The 16,463-nt window shown below is 39.1% G+C and overlaps 1 protein-coding gene across 1 annotated transcript in view; it reads right to left on the bottom strand.

Moving 5' to 3' along the window:
• Positions 1-14,958, bottom strand: part of ARHGAP18 (Rho GTPase activating protein 18) — a 96,464-nt gene extending 81,506 nt beyond the window's left edge. The window contains exon 1 of the mRNA XM_030946301.1: positions 14,856-14,958. Within this exon, the coding sequence (XP_030802161.1) occupies positions 14,856-14,899 (44 nt within the window). The 5' untranslated portion in view covers positions 14,900-14,958. The remainder of the gene's footprint in view (positions 1-14,855) is intronic.
• Positions 14,959-16,463: the final 1,505 nt, after the last annotated feature.

Here is a 16,463-nt window from a genome sequence, read left to right as displayed (position 1 = left end):
TACATGGCTGTAGTAGTGTAAAGTGCTTTTCTATTGCAACCACAGTAGGGCTTTTCCTAGTATAACTATTATTTCTAAAAATCCACATTTCTCACTGAAATAGGCTGGTTTTCAAGAGCACAAAAGCCCAAAAAGCACTTCCAAAAATTAGAAAAACTAGTCTATAGACATCTTAGTTTAGTTTTATCAAAGCAACAGCACAAACACTACATCTCTCTGATGGTTTTGGGGATCCTGGCCATGAATGAACAGTTAAGGGGAAAAAAGCTGCATGCCCACCAAAATAATTCTTTTTTTATTTTTTTCTTTAGCCGGTCTTTTTCCCCTGTAATTGCTTTGGATCATCACTAAAAATTAAGACAGAATTGCTATAAAAGATTATTGCTACTCTAAGAGCAGATGCTCATAGGAGCAGTTTTCAAACTGAATATTTTGCTTTTTCCTAGCCCCAGTTTCAGAGTTATCTATTTGTGGAAACATCAGGTTATTATCTATCCAAAGTGCATTTCATTACAGAAATCACAGGAAGATATTTTTACAAGGAGTCAGCCCAATGTATAATGTGTGCTGCAACATAATGGAGAAATATATATTATACTATATAACAATAATAGTTTAAAATGTCTTAAGTGCTGCCTAATATACTATTCATATGGGCAAAACTGAAATGTTGTTTTTTCTCCCTGAAGCAGGTACATAATTTTTTAGCTGTCAACAAGCTGTGAAATAGTTATAACTTTAGGATGTTGCCATGTTTCAAGTACCCTGTTTTAATCAGTAGAATTCCCTACTTTTAACTATTCAGTTCAAACTATTGTAGCTATTTTAGTCAACCTAATTTCCTATTCTCTTGGCTGCAGATAAGTACTTTAATGAAAAGCATGAACAAAATTTTAAAATAAAGCTTCATCACAGTTGCTTTACAAGGACCCACTGCATGTACTGGATTTTATATTATTCACATTTAGGGTCTGAAAATGCAGAAGTGTTGGGATAGATGATTAAACACCATTCTTAAATTATAGACATATTGCAAAGTACAGAAGAATACTGGGAATATATTTACAAATCTCCCAGTAGCATTTACTATACTATGCTTGGTGTATGTCAGAAAGACTTTTAAGTCATAAAAGTACATGGCAAACTCTTCTGGCATAACATATTCTTACACAGGCAAACAATGTGCATTAATAATAAAATAAGTATTTCATTTGTCTGGCCTAAATTGTACAGTCAGATCAGGTTTTCTGTTAAGAGGGTGCTTTTCCCAAAGATCCAAACACAATACAATGGAAGCTGTGTTTATGTTTAAACAGTATTCAGATTTAAACTATATTAAATACCATTTCTAATTCAGGACTTAGTGGAATATACCTGGCTCATACAAGGAATCTTAGTGATTGGACTGCAGGCTGCTGTAATTATAGGATCAATTTTTAAAAGCCACCAAACACTTTTAGAGAGCAGAGAAGGTGGTCTACAGGTAAAGACAGGGAACTAAATTACTGAGACACAAACCTCAAGGGAGAAAAAAGGAGTTGTATCAATGGATCATTCACTGTCTCCTCCAGCAGCAGCACTAAGGGGAATTGACAGTAATTACAATGAAGAAACTGACTCAAAACAAACTGGAGGGGGTGGCATTCCACATCATGTGTCAGTACAAAGTGGTACGCTGGCTGCAGGATGCTGGTGAAGCTGAAAGCTTACACGAGTTCTCGGCAAGACCGGACGTGTTTGTGGAAAATTCATCCATGGACTATTGCTAAACACACAGAAAGAATATCTGGCTCAGGAATTGCCTGGCAGCATATGGCTGCAAGCTGATGACAGCACTGGGAATATTGCCCCTTCCTTAAACCTCTTTTATGGGTTTCTTGTTTCTTTTAAACAAGTAGGATACCAGGGAGATGGACTTTCTGTCCAAACCAGTAGAGCTACTTTTATGTTCAAATAGGCCATAATTTAAAATAATTCTTGTTCCTTGCAAAAATGAGAGTAATGTAAATGCATGTGAATGACAAAAAATAGAAAATATTATTCACTATAGGACACTAGAAAAAATATCTTTATTATACTGCATTATTTAACTTTTTTTTTAAAGTAACACATCCTATTTAATTTATGATTGAATTTATTGAACTTTCTGAGGATACAACTTCCTGATTAGGTTTAAAACCATCACCTTTCAAGGAAATCTGGATCACATTTAACATGCAGTTTTCACAAGCAATTCTCAAGAACTCATTCCCAATCATGGATCTTGTGAATCCTGCTCCAGCTTTGCAGAAATGAAGCAATTCTTCAGCTCTAACCCCTGTAGCTGAAACATTTTAAACACAGACTAACACTGACAGTGTACTTATCTGCAGAACACAGGCCCTTTCTAAATTGCAAGCCATGTTCCCTGCTCATAGTGGATGTTCAGTGTTATCTTAATTCAGTGAATTATGTATTCACAAAATAAACATGCATTTAAATTTTAACAGTGCACTTTAGCCAGCAAAACTGCTATGTTTATGCCCTGATTGGAAATGTAAATATCAAAAATGTCAGTGGACAAAGTGAAAGACATCTGCATCACTCTGAATTTCTAAGTGATATTTTAAGTTAATGAATAAAAACTGTCAAATGCATTTTGCTACGGCAAAAAGTAAAAATATTTAGAACACCTCTGTATTAGAACACTTCCTTAAAAAAAGACCTGTTCTCACTGCAAAATGTCAGTATACGTTATCAGATCCACGTCCTTTGAAAAATTACATTTGCAGGCATCTCTAGAGCTCACAATCCAGCTCATACTGATGCCCAAAGACTGTCCTGCTGATTGTTTGGTTTTGGTGTTATGTTTGAATCAGTAGGACAGAAACCTAAGAACATATTTAAAATAAACTTTATTTACTTCAGATTAAGCCATGGTAGATGGAGCAAACAAAACAAATCCCCTTGAGAACACTCCCAAGAACTCATCTCTTTGAAGATGGTATTAAATACAGTTTACATAGCAGATCTTTAATATTAGTGAAGAATTCCATATTTTGTTTCCTTCCATTTCTTTCCTGAACACTTGATCATTATTCATACATTCTGCAGTGTCATGAAAATACTTGCAATATTTAATTTTATCTATTAGGGCTTAGAGTTTTTCATTTTGCTCCAACTATTTGTATTAACATGCAAAGTCTCATTACTGGAAGCAGCTAACAGAAAGGAGAACTGCAGAATCAAGCGATTTGCTAAGTTAACAATCTCAGCATGGCTCTTAGCTAACACAAGAGCAGGTTCAAAGATCCTCTGAATTACAAATTAATAGCTGCACCAATTCCAGAGAAAGGAGTGAGAAGTTCAGTCTCTGTGCAGCCAGCTCACGGGGTGGGTGTTCCAGCCTGAGGAACCATCAACCGCAGACATTAAGGAACTTTGTTTTTCAGAGTGCATATCTGATAGGTAGAGTAGACAGAAGAACAGAACCATGTTTCCTTTCTATCCTGCTAGTCATAATATTTTGTGTTTTGCAAAACAGACACCAGCTTTGCTTTTAACAGCTACTGGGCTAGAGAAGGGGCATTTCAGAAGATTTGGACAGAAGTCCATTTTCTCCAGAAGCTGGGATTTCTGCTGCTGGAAGTTCTGGGATGACTCTGAGTATTTCTGCCACCGATAATTAGAATTGTTCACAATAACTGTCTGGATCAGAGAAAAATAGTTCCTAATCTGACACTCACATAATCCTTTCCCCCTTTCCTGTGTATCAGAGAGATTTGTACCCTTGGGGTGATCTACAGCACACGTAAACACAGTGCTGGGTAATGGTGGGTGCAAACCAGCTGCCTTCTGTAGCTTCCATTGTTCTTGTAAATAGTGACATCTGTGTTTTCTATTCAAAAGATTTCACCTGAAATTAAAATAAAGTTCATAATTTTGAAAGGTAGAGAATTATTTGCCTAGTTTTATCTGATATTTAGTGTGGCCCTTTTTTCCTCCCCTTTATCCGTGTCTGAATTCCATTGTGTTCCCAAGCTAAACTCAGAAAACAGACATAAGGGACAGGCTCTTCAGTTAAATTCTCCAGCTTCACAACCAACAGTGATCACTACTCTGTGTATCACCAGCTCAAAACGAGTTTTTTGTGTTAAAAAAAAAAAGCTCAGTTTTCTGCTTTCAAGGAATACTTTGTCATTTAGCAAGGTTTTATCTCCAATACCAAAGGTATTCAATATATGTGGGCATACCAGTAGCTGTCAGTCAAAGCAGCACCTATGACAGGACTGTGATCCAGCAGTGTTCAAATCTGATTCTCACAGGCAAGTGTTGGAACTCCAAGATTCACCTAAGTACCCCCACAATTTGAAGCTCAGTGAATAGGTGAGGCAAACGCATTTTTGTGTCTTGAAAGTACCAGCTGTAAGGAAATGCAGAGATGGCAGCCTGATATCCAGCTCCAAGGCAGGACCCTCCAGCTCCAGTAGCTTCAAAAGCCTCTATGAACTCCATGCTTGGCCTTCTGCCAAGAGTGGTGATTACAAAGTGTAATGACATGCAGTGCTTACTCATTTTTTAAGTGCCCCAAATGCCTGGTTTTTTTCCTCATGACAAGTTTTGGATCCTGCTGTTCCTAACTACAGAACCGAAAGTAAAACGCTGGCGCAGAACAATGTCTGTCAGCTCTTTGGGTACTTACTGAAGCAAAAATAAACAAGACTATACTATATGTAACACATGGATACATTAAAGAGGGTTAAACAAGGTTTTATTATGAAACACTGTTCATATTTACTAAAACATAAAATGGAACGACTGAGCTTGTAATGGTGCAAGTATCAATCTACCACCATTTTTTTCTATCGGATTAAGAAGGAAACAGCTGTTGTCAGATGGCAGCATGATGCCAATAGCTGAACAGGAAGGATTACAGCATTCAAGTCATCTTAATTCTAGTGCATAAGCATTAATAGAGGCTTTTCCTTCACCACAAATGGCTAATGTAGCTAAGCTCTGACACTGCTCTGAACTTCTCACTTACCTAGGGAAACTAAATGCTGCTGTTAGGAGCATAGTAGATGAAGTAATATTTCCATTAATAAAAATGTCATGAAGGATTTACAAATCTGATGTAAGCTATTAAATTGACATCACCATGAAGCACAGAACATTAAAATGGTGTCTCTATGTTAGTTCTAAAGACACCTTGAAAGAAAACATAACATCCTTTACTGCACTTAAATCTATTATAAACAGCTCATTATGATTTCCTACTTATCAAATTGATTTGGACCTTATACTCTGATATGTAAAAGAGTTCAAGGGAAATTGCTAAGGGCACAGAGTGCAGGGGGAGTCAGTAAATACCAGGGAGTTCATTGCATGGAAACTGCTTTTGTTTAGGAGCAGAAACACAGTTCTGAATAGCTAAGACATTTCAAAGTGATATTTACTTAAACACCTCTGTTCTGTCCTCATTTCATGTCTGTCTGTCCCATAGCACTGAAGGCCTTTGTTGATCCCACTTCCAGTGAGTACATGTACATGAGCATGCATTCCTAATTCCTACTTTTAAATAAATCTTAAAAACATCTACTTACCTCATATCACTACCAAATATTTTAATGTTCTTTTATTATTATCATCTAAATTTTGATGAGTTTTACTGCTCTTATTAATATTACAACAGCGGTAATTTTAAAATTCTTTCAATTTTGTTTCAGGCAGTTTTTATATACCTTACAGGGTAAATCACCTTTACCTCACTTACCAGAAATCCTTCCTGAGAGCCAGTGTGGCACTGTGGGAAAGAAATGCTAAGGACAACTTTGCTGCTGCGGGTAGTTCAAAGGATTATCACACAGCCCAATCCTTCAATTTTATTAGAAATTGATCCCTTAACTGAATTAACTATCCAAGCAGGTTTTTATCCAAATTAGGTTTCCTTCTTAAGTTTATCTAGAGGCAGATGGCAGCCTTTAAAGATTATTGGAGTTATAAACCATCCTATATTATATATGTAATTAAAAATCAGTATTATGTCCGTAATTTGTAGAGAATATGTGCTTTTCTGTGAAAAGCTATGAAATCTCTTGTCTCATTATGCCCAGGTATAATAGCATTTACTGTCATAATAGCAAAATGTAGCATTTATGGGAGATGTTAATCTGTTGCTAGTGCTGGCCACGAAATGCAGGGCCGTATGTTTCTCTGCTTGGATGAACAGAGAGGACCAAAATTCTTTTCACAGAATTAACATTTCCTACAGGAAACATACATGATAGATCAGTTCTCCTCTTGCACCCACTCTTTGCTGTAGTGTCCCCAAACCTGGGGTTTAGAGAAAACTTTAAAAATTGGATAGCATTATAGATTGGACTATAGTGGTTGGCTTGCACCTGTAGAGAGGGGCAGGGATTCTCTCATTTTTGCTAGAGGAAATGTCAATTCTGTGGAAAGGACATGAAGGTAAAGATACCTGTAAACAAGGAAATGTGGGTCTGGCTCTCATTACTTTGTGTAAATCCCTAGGCCATTTGATTTTGTGTCAGAAATTGTGATAAAATTCATTATGTCAACGCATGCCTTTGCCATGAGTATGAGGAGACTGGCCACTTCACTACCTACAGACATTTCATCTTTGAGAGCAGAATCAACTACAGTAAGAAAAAATATCTTTGTCCAAGGATGCAAGGAAGAAATAAACAGAGTTTTTAGCTCAATAAATGATATTTGTCTTGACTTTAAGCTTATTTTTCAGCAGACATGAAGCATTAGCATTTCTGTTCTTAAAAACATTAAATTTATTGAATACCTATGACTGCTTGCCTTCTGCTGGACATTTTTGTGTTGAGTTTGCCTCCAAATGGCATTCTTGACCCTTTTTTTGTTGTTTCTTGTATTCTGCTTTTCGATCTAGGTGGACATTTTTAATGGCATTGGCATGCACTTCTTTGCTGTCACTATTTGTCACTATGCTCCCTAGGAAGAATGTTTTTTACAAATGAAACTATATAATGTTTTTTCTCAAAGTCACCAAGTTCCTGCCATGACATTGCTTGACTCACGTATCAGTAAGTCCACAAAATGTCTGGATTCCTAATTCCTCCATCAGATAACTATTCAAATTTCTGCAGCTCGGTGGGACACAGTGCCCAAGAGCTCTTTCTGGGTTGCTGGCTTCTAGTAAGTAAAATGTGCTTGTCTATGTTATTTTCTTGAGCTGACTTTCTATTAATTTTCACTGTTCCTGTTTTAAATCTCTGACATCTCAAATCTTACTTCATACAGCACTCTTTCTTATTTTGATCTTTATGGTACAGAAAGAAAAATTATTGAAGTGATGGAACCCTTGCCTCCAAGCTGATGGACTCTGATGGCCACGCTGGCTGCTTTTTTTTAATCCAGAGATTATGAAGGAAGTTTTGACAGTACAATGGAGGAATGTGGCTGATAAAAACTTATTACATTATAGAAATCAAATATCCATTGATTCTATTACTCAATCTTGCAGGGGGAAAAAAGTAATATTAGGCTTTTCAATTCTTACTGCAGTCAGTTTTGCTGAGATAGTATGCGAGGAAGGATTGAAGGAATAAGCATCTGAGCAGGAATAGTGAGGGAATGAACGTCTATGTGTATGCCACACACACTGTTGTACTCCCTAAGAGAATGAGGAAAACAAGCTCACAGTTACTGCAACCATCTCCTTTCCAGCACTGGAAAAGCCACCATGTGGGCTGCCTACCCAAGGCCATGCCTGGTTAGCCAGGTATTATCAGAGAGAGGAGATGCTGTCTGGAAAATATCTGCCAACCATCCTTCCCCTTGGTGGCAAAGGTCCCCTTCCACCTCCAAACAGTACAGGTGTCTCCCTTTCTATTGCACCTGGCAAACTTTCTCATCAGGGAGAAGTTGAAATGTTGTGTCCCAGGGCATGCTCCTTGGGCTCTGATAATCCTCCTGCCTTTGTATGGTTTCCAGGAGGTATCCTATGGAGCAGAATGGTGAGAAATTAAATGATAAAAAACCATCGGTGATGGCCTTTAGTCAAAGATGGAATTAAGTTCAATTGAGGGAAAACTGCTCGGTTGAAACTCTTCATTCACTCTGAGAATTCTTTTGTCAGTTATCATAGATTGGTCAGAAAGTGGTTTAAGCCGTTTCAAAGCTGAGATGAACAAATATCCTTTTCTTGAGCCAAAAGTGCTGATGGAAGACGGTGACTTCTTTGCAGAGCTGGAAATACAATCATTTAGTAATCCTTTCTAGTCAAAATGAGCTGAATTGACAACTTTAAACAGCATGTAGTTACTAACAGCTTTTTGCTGAGTGCATGCTTTTTCCTTTGCATGTAAGTTTTAAATAAAAATAAGAGTTCAGGCTTACAAACAGATGATTCCCAAGCCTAAAGACCTTGAGTTCTCTGTTCCACAGCCTCACCACAGGTTTCTCAGATGTTCAGTATCTTCTGAAGCAAAAGGGTTGGGAGCTCCATAAAGATCACTGACAAGTGTGCAGCATCTTCAGTTGAGAAAATAAATTGATTTATCTAAACACTGCATAAGGTATGAGCAAAAGGTCTACAAGAAAGGAGGGGAAAGGAGGAGCAGCAGGGGATGGCAAGAAAGCACTGTCTTAAAAGTCAAAAATGTAGGGATAAAGTAAAAATTGCCAAAAGTCAAGCAGGCTCTTGATAGCTGACAGGTCTTGACACCTAACAATATAAATTAAATTATGTAGTATTCTTTGACAGTACAGAGAAAAAGAGAAATTAAATGGCAATGAAGTTGCTGCACAGTAAGAATGAAGTTGAGATCAAAGATAATGTTGACATGGCCATCCAAAACTTCCCAACTCAATAATCTGTCAGGATAATGACAGCAAAAGCCAGACTAGTCCTGAAAATCTGTGGATAATGCCACATTGTATTCAAGCAAGAAGCAAAATTTTTAAGGTTTGGTAAAATTAAGGCAGGCAGAACAGATAATTATCTGTCCTAGATATTGAAATAATTTCCCTAAGAATTCAATAGTAAGTGCTTACAATAATCTATCAGCTCAAGTGATGCCATATTACCAGGGAATGTCAATATAACATAAAAATATAATTCAGAAAGAGAAAAACTGAAAAACTGGCAACTTTACACCTGTTACTCTGAGCTTGACAGTGTGCAAGTCTTTTTTAAGTGCTCCAAAGGAAAGCATATTTTGAGACACAATGGTAAATGGAAAACTGGGATAAAACACAAGGCATTATTAACCTTTACCAAGACAAAAACAGATTTTAATATTAAAATAACATGTGTTAAGGAGTAGGGGCTGCAGGAGACAAATCCTATATGGCCTTCAGTGTTGCACTTGATACTGGAACACATAAGGACTATAACTACATACAGAGCTAAACAAACAGGACAGTGGGAACAGTGCAAGTTTGTAAACGAGGGAAAGGCTTATCTTAAAAGAGACAGCAATACATTAAATTGAAAAACAAACCAATGAACTGAGGGAGTCTTCCTATTAAGATTTCTCTGGGTTCCCTCCAACTAATGATCTTATTATTTGGTATTTTCATTCATAACTTTGGCACAGAAAGAAGAATGTGAAATTTACTGGTACTATAATATCAAGGATATCAATTTAGAAAAAGTCCAGGATATTATACAGGAAAATGGCTTAATGAAAGGACTGAAAAAATAAAAAATCATGGAAAAGTGCATTAATTTAATAGACTTAATAACTACATTTTATACTATAAGCCAGGGGGCTCATCAGTTTGAAATGACAGATACTAATCGGTCATAAGGCAGCCATCAAACACAGTGTTGTACAGAAAAAAAAGGTATAGGCAGTTTTGCGTACATCTAGCTACATCAGGCTAGAGAGCAGACTTTTAATATCACAGACATTGATCACATAAAGTAAAATTATAGTGTCACTTCTAATCACTCATAATCAAGAAAGATGTGGTCAAATGTGGACAATGGAAAAGAGAAGAGTGTGCTCAGCACAAGAAGCTAAAAAGCAACAATAAAATTCCTGTTTGTGAGTACTCATGAACATATATAGCTTGGATGGGAAAATCAATTTCCTTTCATGGACAATGTCAATATAAAAGAAATATGTAGAAAATTTCCACTGGTAACTGTAGGTATAAAATTAGAAATTCATTTCTAAATTTCAAGAGGAGCATAGTTCCAGCACACCCATCAAGAAGGACAAACAGCCTAATCTTTAAAAAAGCTTGGTATGTTCCTGAAGTGGATTAAAGACAGTGGCTTTCTTATAAGCTGCAAGGCAGCACTCTGAGAGATAGAAAGTTCTTTTCAATCCTTATGTCTTGTGCTCCTACACCAGGGTATAAGAACAATAGAGAGTGGCTACATTAGATATTAAAAAAAACCCAAAAAACCTTATGTTAAGGACACATTAAGCTTCGAAAAGCAAATGAATTCAAGAACTTCAGAAGTCAACAACATCAGACCTGTGTGTCCCAAAATATATTTTTTAATGTATAATTTTATTAATTAAAAAAAAATCATTCACAAGTATCCCTTTGGCTTGAGGGGAGAGCAGGGGCTGGTAAAAGACCAACCAATGGTCCATGCAGACCATTTGTATGCTACTGCAAGAGCATAAGGAGCCATAAAATAATACCTGTGCTCTATAACCTCACCTGCAGCACTCAGTAGAACCCTTTGTGCCCTTTACTTGACCACCAGAGATGGCCACACTAGTACCAAGCCCAGAAATCTAAGAGATTTCTAAGAGAAACATGAAACTTCTTAAAAAATTCCACAGGGAAGCCCCTAGTATGGTGGCCAGGGATGCCGAACCACGAGATCCAGACTGTGTGTTTTTGTACCAGCAGCTTCAACCTGTGCTGGACCTCTAAGCATGAGGTAGCTGTGTTCCTTCCTCTGCTTCTTCATCCTCTCAGGAGAGAGGATGAAGGAAGATGCTCCTTCCTCAAGATAACCATGCACCACCACATGCTGAGGTCTTGGAGGGGCATCAGGACAGTGTCTTGTCCAAACTTCTTGAACTGAAGTCTCCATTAAGAAAAATGTGCCAGGCCAGTTATGAACATTGCTCAGGCAGGATTCAGTCCATCAGCCACATCTCAAACCATGCACACTCAAATCACGCATTTTTAAGAAGCAGATTGTTAAGTCTGCATATATTTCAAAGCTGCATAACCTAAGCGAGATCTTTTAGTGAGTGTTAAGTTGTTGGAATCAGAGGGATGAAGTAAGATGCAACTGACAGTGTCAGCAGAAGATTTTTATTTGCTGACAATGTTTTAAAGATATAAATATTTCTTACAAAAAAGCAGGGATCTCACGACAGCTCCAAAATAGTATTATTAGATGCTGCTTCAACTAAAAATCTTACTTATTTCATTTGGCCACTTTCAGAGACAGGTCATGAAAACTAATAATTCATTGACAAAAAAACTGAACTTCCAAAATAGCATTTCAAGCCTGGGACAGTGCTTTTCCACATGTGTAGCTTAAGAAATTGCACTTCCTAAAATGAGTAATACCAGCCATGCTTCAGTTTGAATTTCTGCAATACAATTTACTGTGGAAATCTCCTTGGTAGCATTGAATGTTCACTCTCCTCATGAATGTCTTACATTCATAAGTCTACATCTTTGTCTTCAGTTTGCTTGAGTTGCCTGGTGTTGTCATTGCAAACTGCTCTATCTGCTGCCATCTCCTTTGTTTGTTGTTCTCAAGAATCACTGCTCATTTCTCTTTTTTTTGTGCACTGCTTTGCTCTCACTTGGTGCACAATCTTTACTTATATAGAGCTAATTACATTAAGTATATTTATATGAAAGCATCTTGCCTGGCTGAGAACCTAATTTAGTATTTTCACAACTAGTTTCTAGGCTGATCCATTCCCATTCAGTGAGCCTGCTTTTTGTCTGACTGAAACTAATCAGAAGTTTATGACTCAGCAGAATGGGGTTTACATGGTACAGAACCATGAGGGCTAATTAGCTGAGGTAAGCATAAAGAGCAAGTACTGCTACATGATTTCTTCTACCATCATGAGCATTGCATTTCAGTGTGTTTACACCTGATTTTCAGAAAGGGGACTTTTTGGAACAGTTGTATAGTGCCCAAGGTTTTAATATTACTCCTGTAACTTCAGGATCCTGAGTTTTGCAAGGAGTCAAATTCAAAGACAGATTCCCATGATGTCCACATTTCTGCAAACTGTGTAAGTCTTAAAGTGATTTGAATTAATTATCTACTTCTCAGTAAGACCTGAATTAAGGGCATAGTTACTATTCTCTAAGGATCTGATTATAGTAATTGTTGGGCTGCCCAGTCTACTATTTTATTACAATAGTCTAATCTTGTCATAAACTCTATTCTTAGAAATTTTTGAAGTACAATTTTTAATATATAAATATATTTCTCTTAATATATATTAGCATAGTATTTATTCACTTAACTGAGGCAGAACCTTAAAATTAAATTCATGGACTGGGACTCAATGGTTAAGAATTTATACAGAATACAGGAGTTACAACTTATCCTTAGCAGTTCTGCCTAGGGTGAGAAAAAAGCATAATGCTGATGAGAAGCATTTTTCCCATGACACCGGCTACCTAACTATTCTTAACTCAGTCTGACAGTGAATTTTTTTGGGTTCCTTGCTGTTAATTTTTTTTCTGCTACTTCCATTCTCATGAGTAGTAAAATAAATATTATGGTGTGGCTATCCAGAAGCCTATATAATTATTTAATCAGAAATCATAGTATTTCAAGAATATGTCAGACAATTTCATATGTATGCATTCGTTTCTACATTACTTTTCTGCATTCATTTTTATATTGCTGGGCACTTACTAAAGGAAGCAAACAATAAGTACCTGGTAATACCTAATAAAAATAGCTGTATATGTCTGACTGATATTGACTAAAACATCCATCCCCTATCTATCATGATTTTGTGACATGAATGGGAAAAAAAGTATTATGGGATCTTGCTAAAATCAATCCACACTTTAAGCCTACAGACTCACTAAAGATGACCAAACGTGCAAATCTTCCCTGTCCTGCTAATGGGTACTGGGTTTAGGGAACACCTTTTGCTCATTTATATCCTGACAGGTCCTGCCACTATTTACCACTCCAGCAATACTCAGTGAAGTATCTATCCTCTTGTTTAGCACTGACAAATGGAAATTTATCCTTACTCATGTTCATTTAGGACTAATAACCTTCAGTCTTTCAAGTGTTGCACTTACTGCGTCCCTTTTCAGCCATATCTCCAACAGCTCTACTTCTCATATGAAAGGAAATTGATTGACTTCTTAACATGTTCCCTTTTTTATTGACTTCTTTCACCCAGCACTAAACTACTTAAATTCTGCCTTCAGCCAGGGCACCAACCTGGCATTTGATAAACTTTCAGATAAACTTTTCACTCCTTCTCAATGCCTTGATGCTCATCTGGTGGGAGAAGAGCATCCTTAAGGTTCATTGAACTTGTCAGCCTTTTTGCATCTTTTCTCGTGATATCTACAAAATACTTGACAGTGATCAGGCTGCCATGCCACTGGATACAGAACATATAACTTTTTTGCTTTGCTGCATTCATTCAGCTGTCTGCACTAATTGCTGTTTCCTAATTCCCTTTATATTATGAAGTCTTTGAGGCTGAGATTTTTTTAGTCTGATGTTTATAAAGCAAATAGAAGCTCTGGTTCAAAATCAGCAGGAATATTCCTTTAAACAAATAATCATTGTTAGAGAAGAACAACAGAAGAAAGGCAGGAGTAAGGAATTGGATGGGGTTTTTCCTTCTGGACTTCCTTCTCTATTTGCCCAGCAAAGTAACACAGTAAAAAACCACACAAATTTATAAAATTAGAGCTGTGATTTTGGTCACTTACAGAATAAGTTCAACAATTGTAGCAGTTAAATCGGTGGGAAAAAAAAACCAGGTAAAACTGGTGATATTACATTCTTCTGTCATGCAATTCATGTTAAAGTATTGATATTCCAGTAATTGTTTAAAATGTATCTACAGACTGCAGGTATTCTAGAAATCAAGTCTTAAATCATACCAATAAAAAGTTACAGTACAATTGATTGCCCTTTTTTCCATTCATTCCTATGGCTAACTTGAAAAAAATTAAGTAATGAAATCAAGTCTCAGAGCAGCCTTATGTGAAAATGCTTCACTAAAACATCATTACGTTCAGAAATCAAATTTATGCTTGCTATTCTTGATACATGTTATTTAAGTTTTCAATCAACTCTCTTGATGTACATTCAAGGGTTCACACACAGGGGAGAAACTGTGATTCAACAAAACACAAGTGGAACACCACCAGGAGTGCACACTTTTTTGCTTTCCCTCCACTCAATGCAAAAATATTTGCCGGCTAAATTAGAATAGCTGATACTAGGGAAATAGATGATACTAGGCTAAGTAATACACCCTGACAGAACTTGTATAAAAAAAACCAACAAAACTAAATACCCAATTTGTCTAATCCTTGCTAGCATAATTACACTACACAAGAGGTAGGGACACCGACTTTCCAGACTTTACACTGATAAGGGCGTTTTCCACCAACGCGCCTCGCTGTCCTGCGGTGCCGCAAGACGCGCTTCGGGAGCGGCTGGGAAGAGCGGACACGGAGCGGAGCGGAGAGCGGCGGGGAGCGCCCGGCCGGGGCAGGACCCGCTCCCAGCAGCGGTGACAGCCGGGGTGACAGCCGCGGTGACAGCCGCGGTGACAGCCGGGGTGACAGCCGCGGTGACAGCCCCGCCACTGCCGCTCGCCCGCTCCGGGTGTGCGCCCGGCGGGAGGAGCAGCGCGGCGGCCGCGTTCGCCCGCCCTTACCTCAGGTGCAGGTAGTGCACCAGCTTCGTCACCACGGTCACCATCTTCTCGGGTCACCTTTCCCGCCGCTGCCTGGGGCCGGGAAGGACACGCGATGAGAAGGGAGCCGCTCCCCGGGGACTCCTCCGTCAGAGGCTCCTCGCTGCTGCTCCACCGCTGTCGGCCCCTCGGGCGGCAGCGCCTTGGCCCCTCGGCCGTGCCCGGCCCTGCCCGCGCCGCCGCCGCCGCTGCGGACACTCGGCCGGGGCCGCTGCGGACACTCGGCCCGGGCCGCCCCGCCCGGCAGAGGCGGGGCCGGGCCCCCCCGCGGGACAGCCCGACCGACCTCGCCCCTCTCCGGCCTCCCGGAGGTCGGAGCGGGGCGGGCGCTGGGGGCGGCTGGGCCGCGACCCCCGCGCATCTTTCCGAGTGGAGTGAGGGGAGTCCCCGCCGTCGGGGCGGCCCCCGGCCGCTGCCCTCTGCTCCGCTCAGCGCCGGCCGGCGGCGGGGACACCGTGACCAGGAGCAGATGGAAGGGGAGCGTGCGGGAACACGGGCGGAGAGGTGCGGCGTGGATGCAGCCGGTCGCGTCCCAGCGTGAGGCACGGCTGAGACCAGCACGGTGCCTCTCCCCAGCGCTGCTCAGTGGGGAAGAGTTAAACCAGGGGCAAGGGAGGTGATTGCTGGCCTGGGCCACCTGGCTCGCCATACGAAACCGATATCTGTGCTCCATTCAGCTCGGCAGAGGATGGGGAAGGAGAGGTGGATTGATTATGGCGTGTTAGCGTTTACTCAGGAGGATTTGTCATAGTTCTTTAATCTACCAGTAAGAACCGAAAGGACTGAAGCAGAAGGCAGCCAAATTAAGGCTGGGAGCAATAAAACATCATTGGTGTTGCTGTAAGGGTACTGAACAAACTGTTATTACCTATATAAAGCACTAGTGGATCTTGGATCTCTTGAAATTTCATTTCTGCAGTGGATGACTTCCTCATAAAAACCACATATAAGTAATTTCTACATCTGTTTGATCTGAGTTGTGGAGAAAACGCTGGGAGCTTTATTGCTATGAGGATCAACCTAAATGAGCGCAGAACAAGTGATTAGAACAGTAGATCCACTGTTTTCAAATATATGAATATTAATTACTTAGTTTCTGGTGCACTCCAAATTAAGAGTATCCCTTCAGCCTTATTCTCCCCTTCTTGTGCATCCACTGTGGGCACTGAACAGGACAAGACTCTTGAAAAAAGCTGTACGTGTGAAGTGTAATTCAAAGACATTCATAATGCACACATTACCTTCTATGAAGAAAGCTTGCACACGAAACAGTATTTCATATTTTCTGACTCAAAATGCTTGATTAAATTACTTACTCTAATGAAGGATTTCACTGTCTAAATAACATTCAAAGTAATGAAATGTATAAACAAAGATAAGCCACAGTACATGAAATGTTTCCAGCCACCAGACAGTACTTGGGGTCTGTGGACAGCTTGGAAGTAAGTTTAGTGCCACAAAAATACAATTTAAATGTTTGCTATAAAGTAGATGTTTGTACCTGTAAGCTATTATTGATTCATATGCATATATATATATATATTCATATTCATATGCATATATAGACAC

This window comes from Camarhynchus parvulus, chromosome 3 (genome assembly GCF_901933205.1).
Source record: "Camarhynchus parvulus chromosome 3, STF_HiC, whole genome shotgun sequence".
In the NCBI taxonomy this organism is placed as follows: Eukaryota; Metazoa; Chordata; class Aves; order Passeriformes; family Thraupidae; genus Camarhynchus; species Camarhynchus parvulus.
Note: the sequence above shows the minus strand (reverse complement) of the source record. Positions and strands in the feature narration are given on the sequence as shown.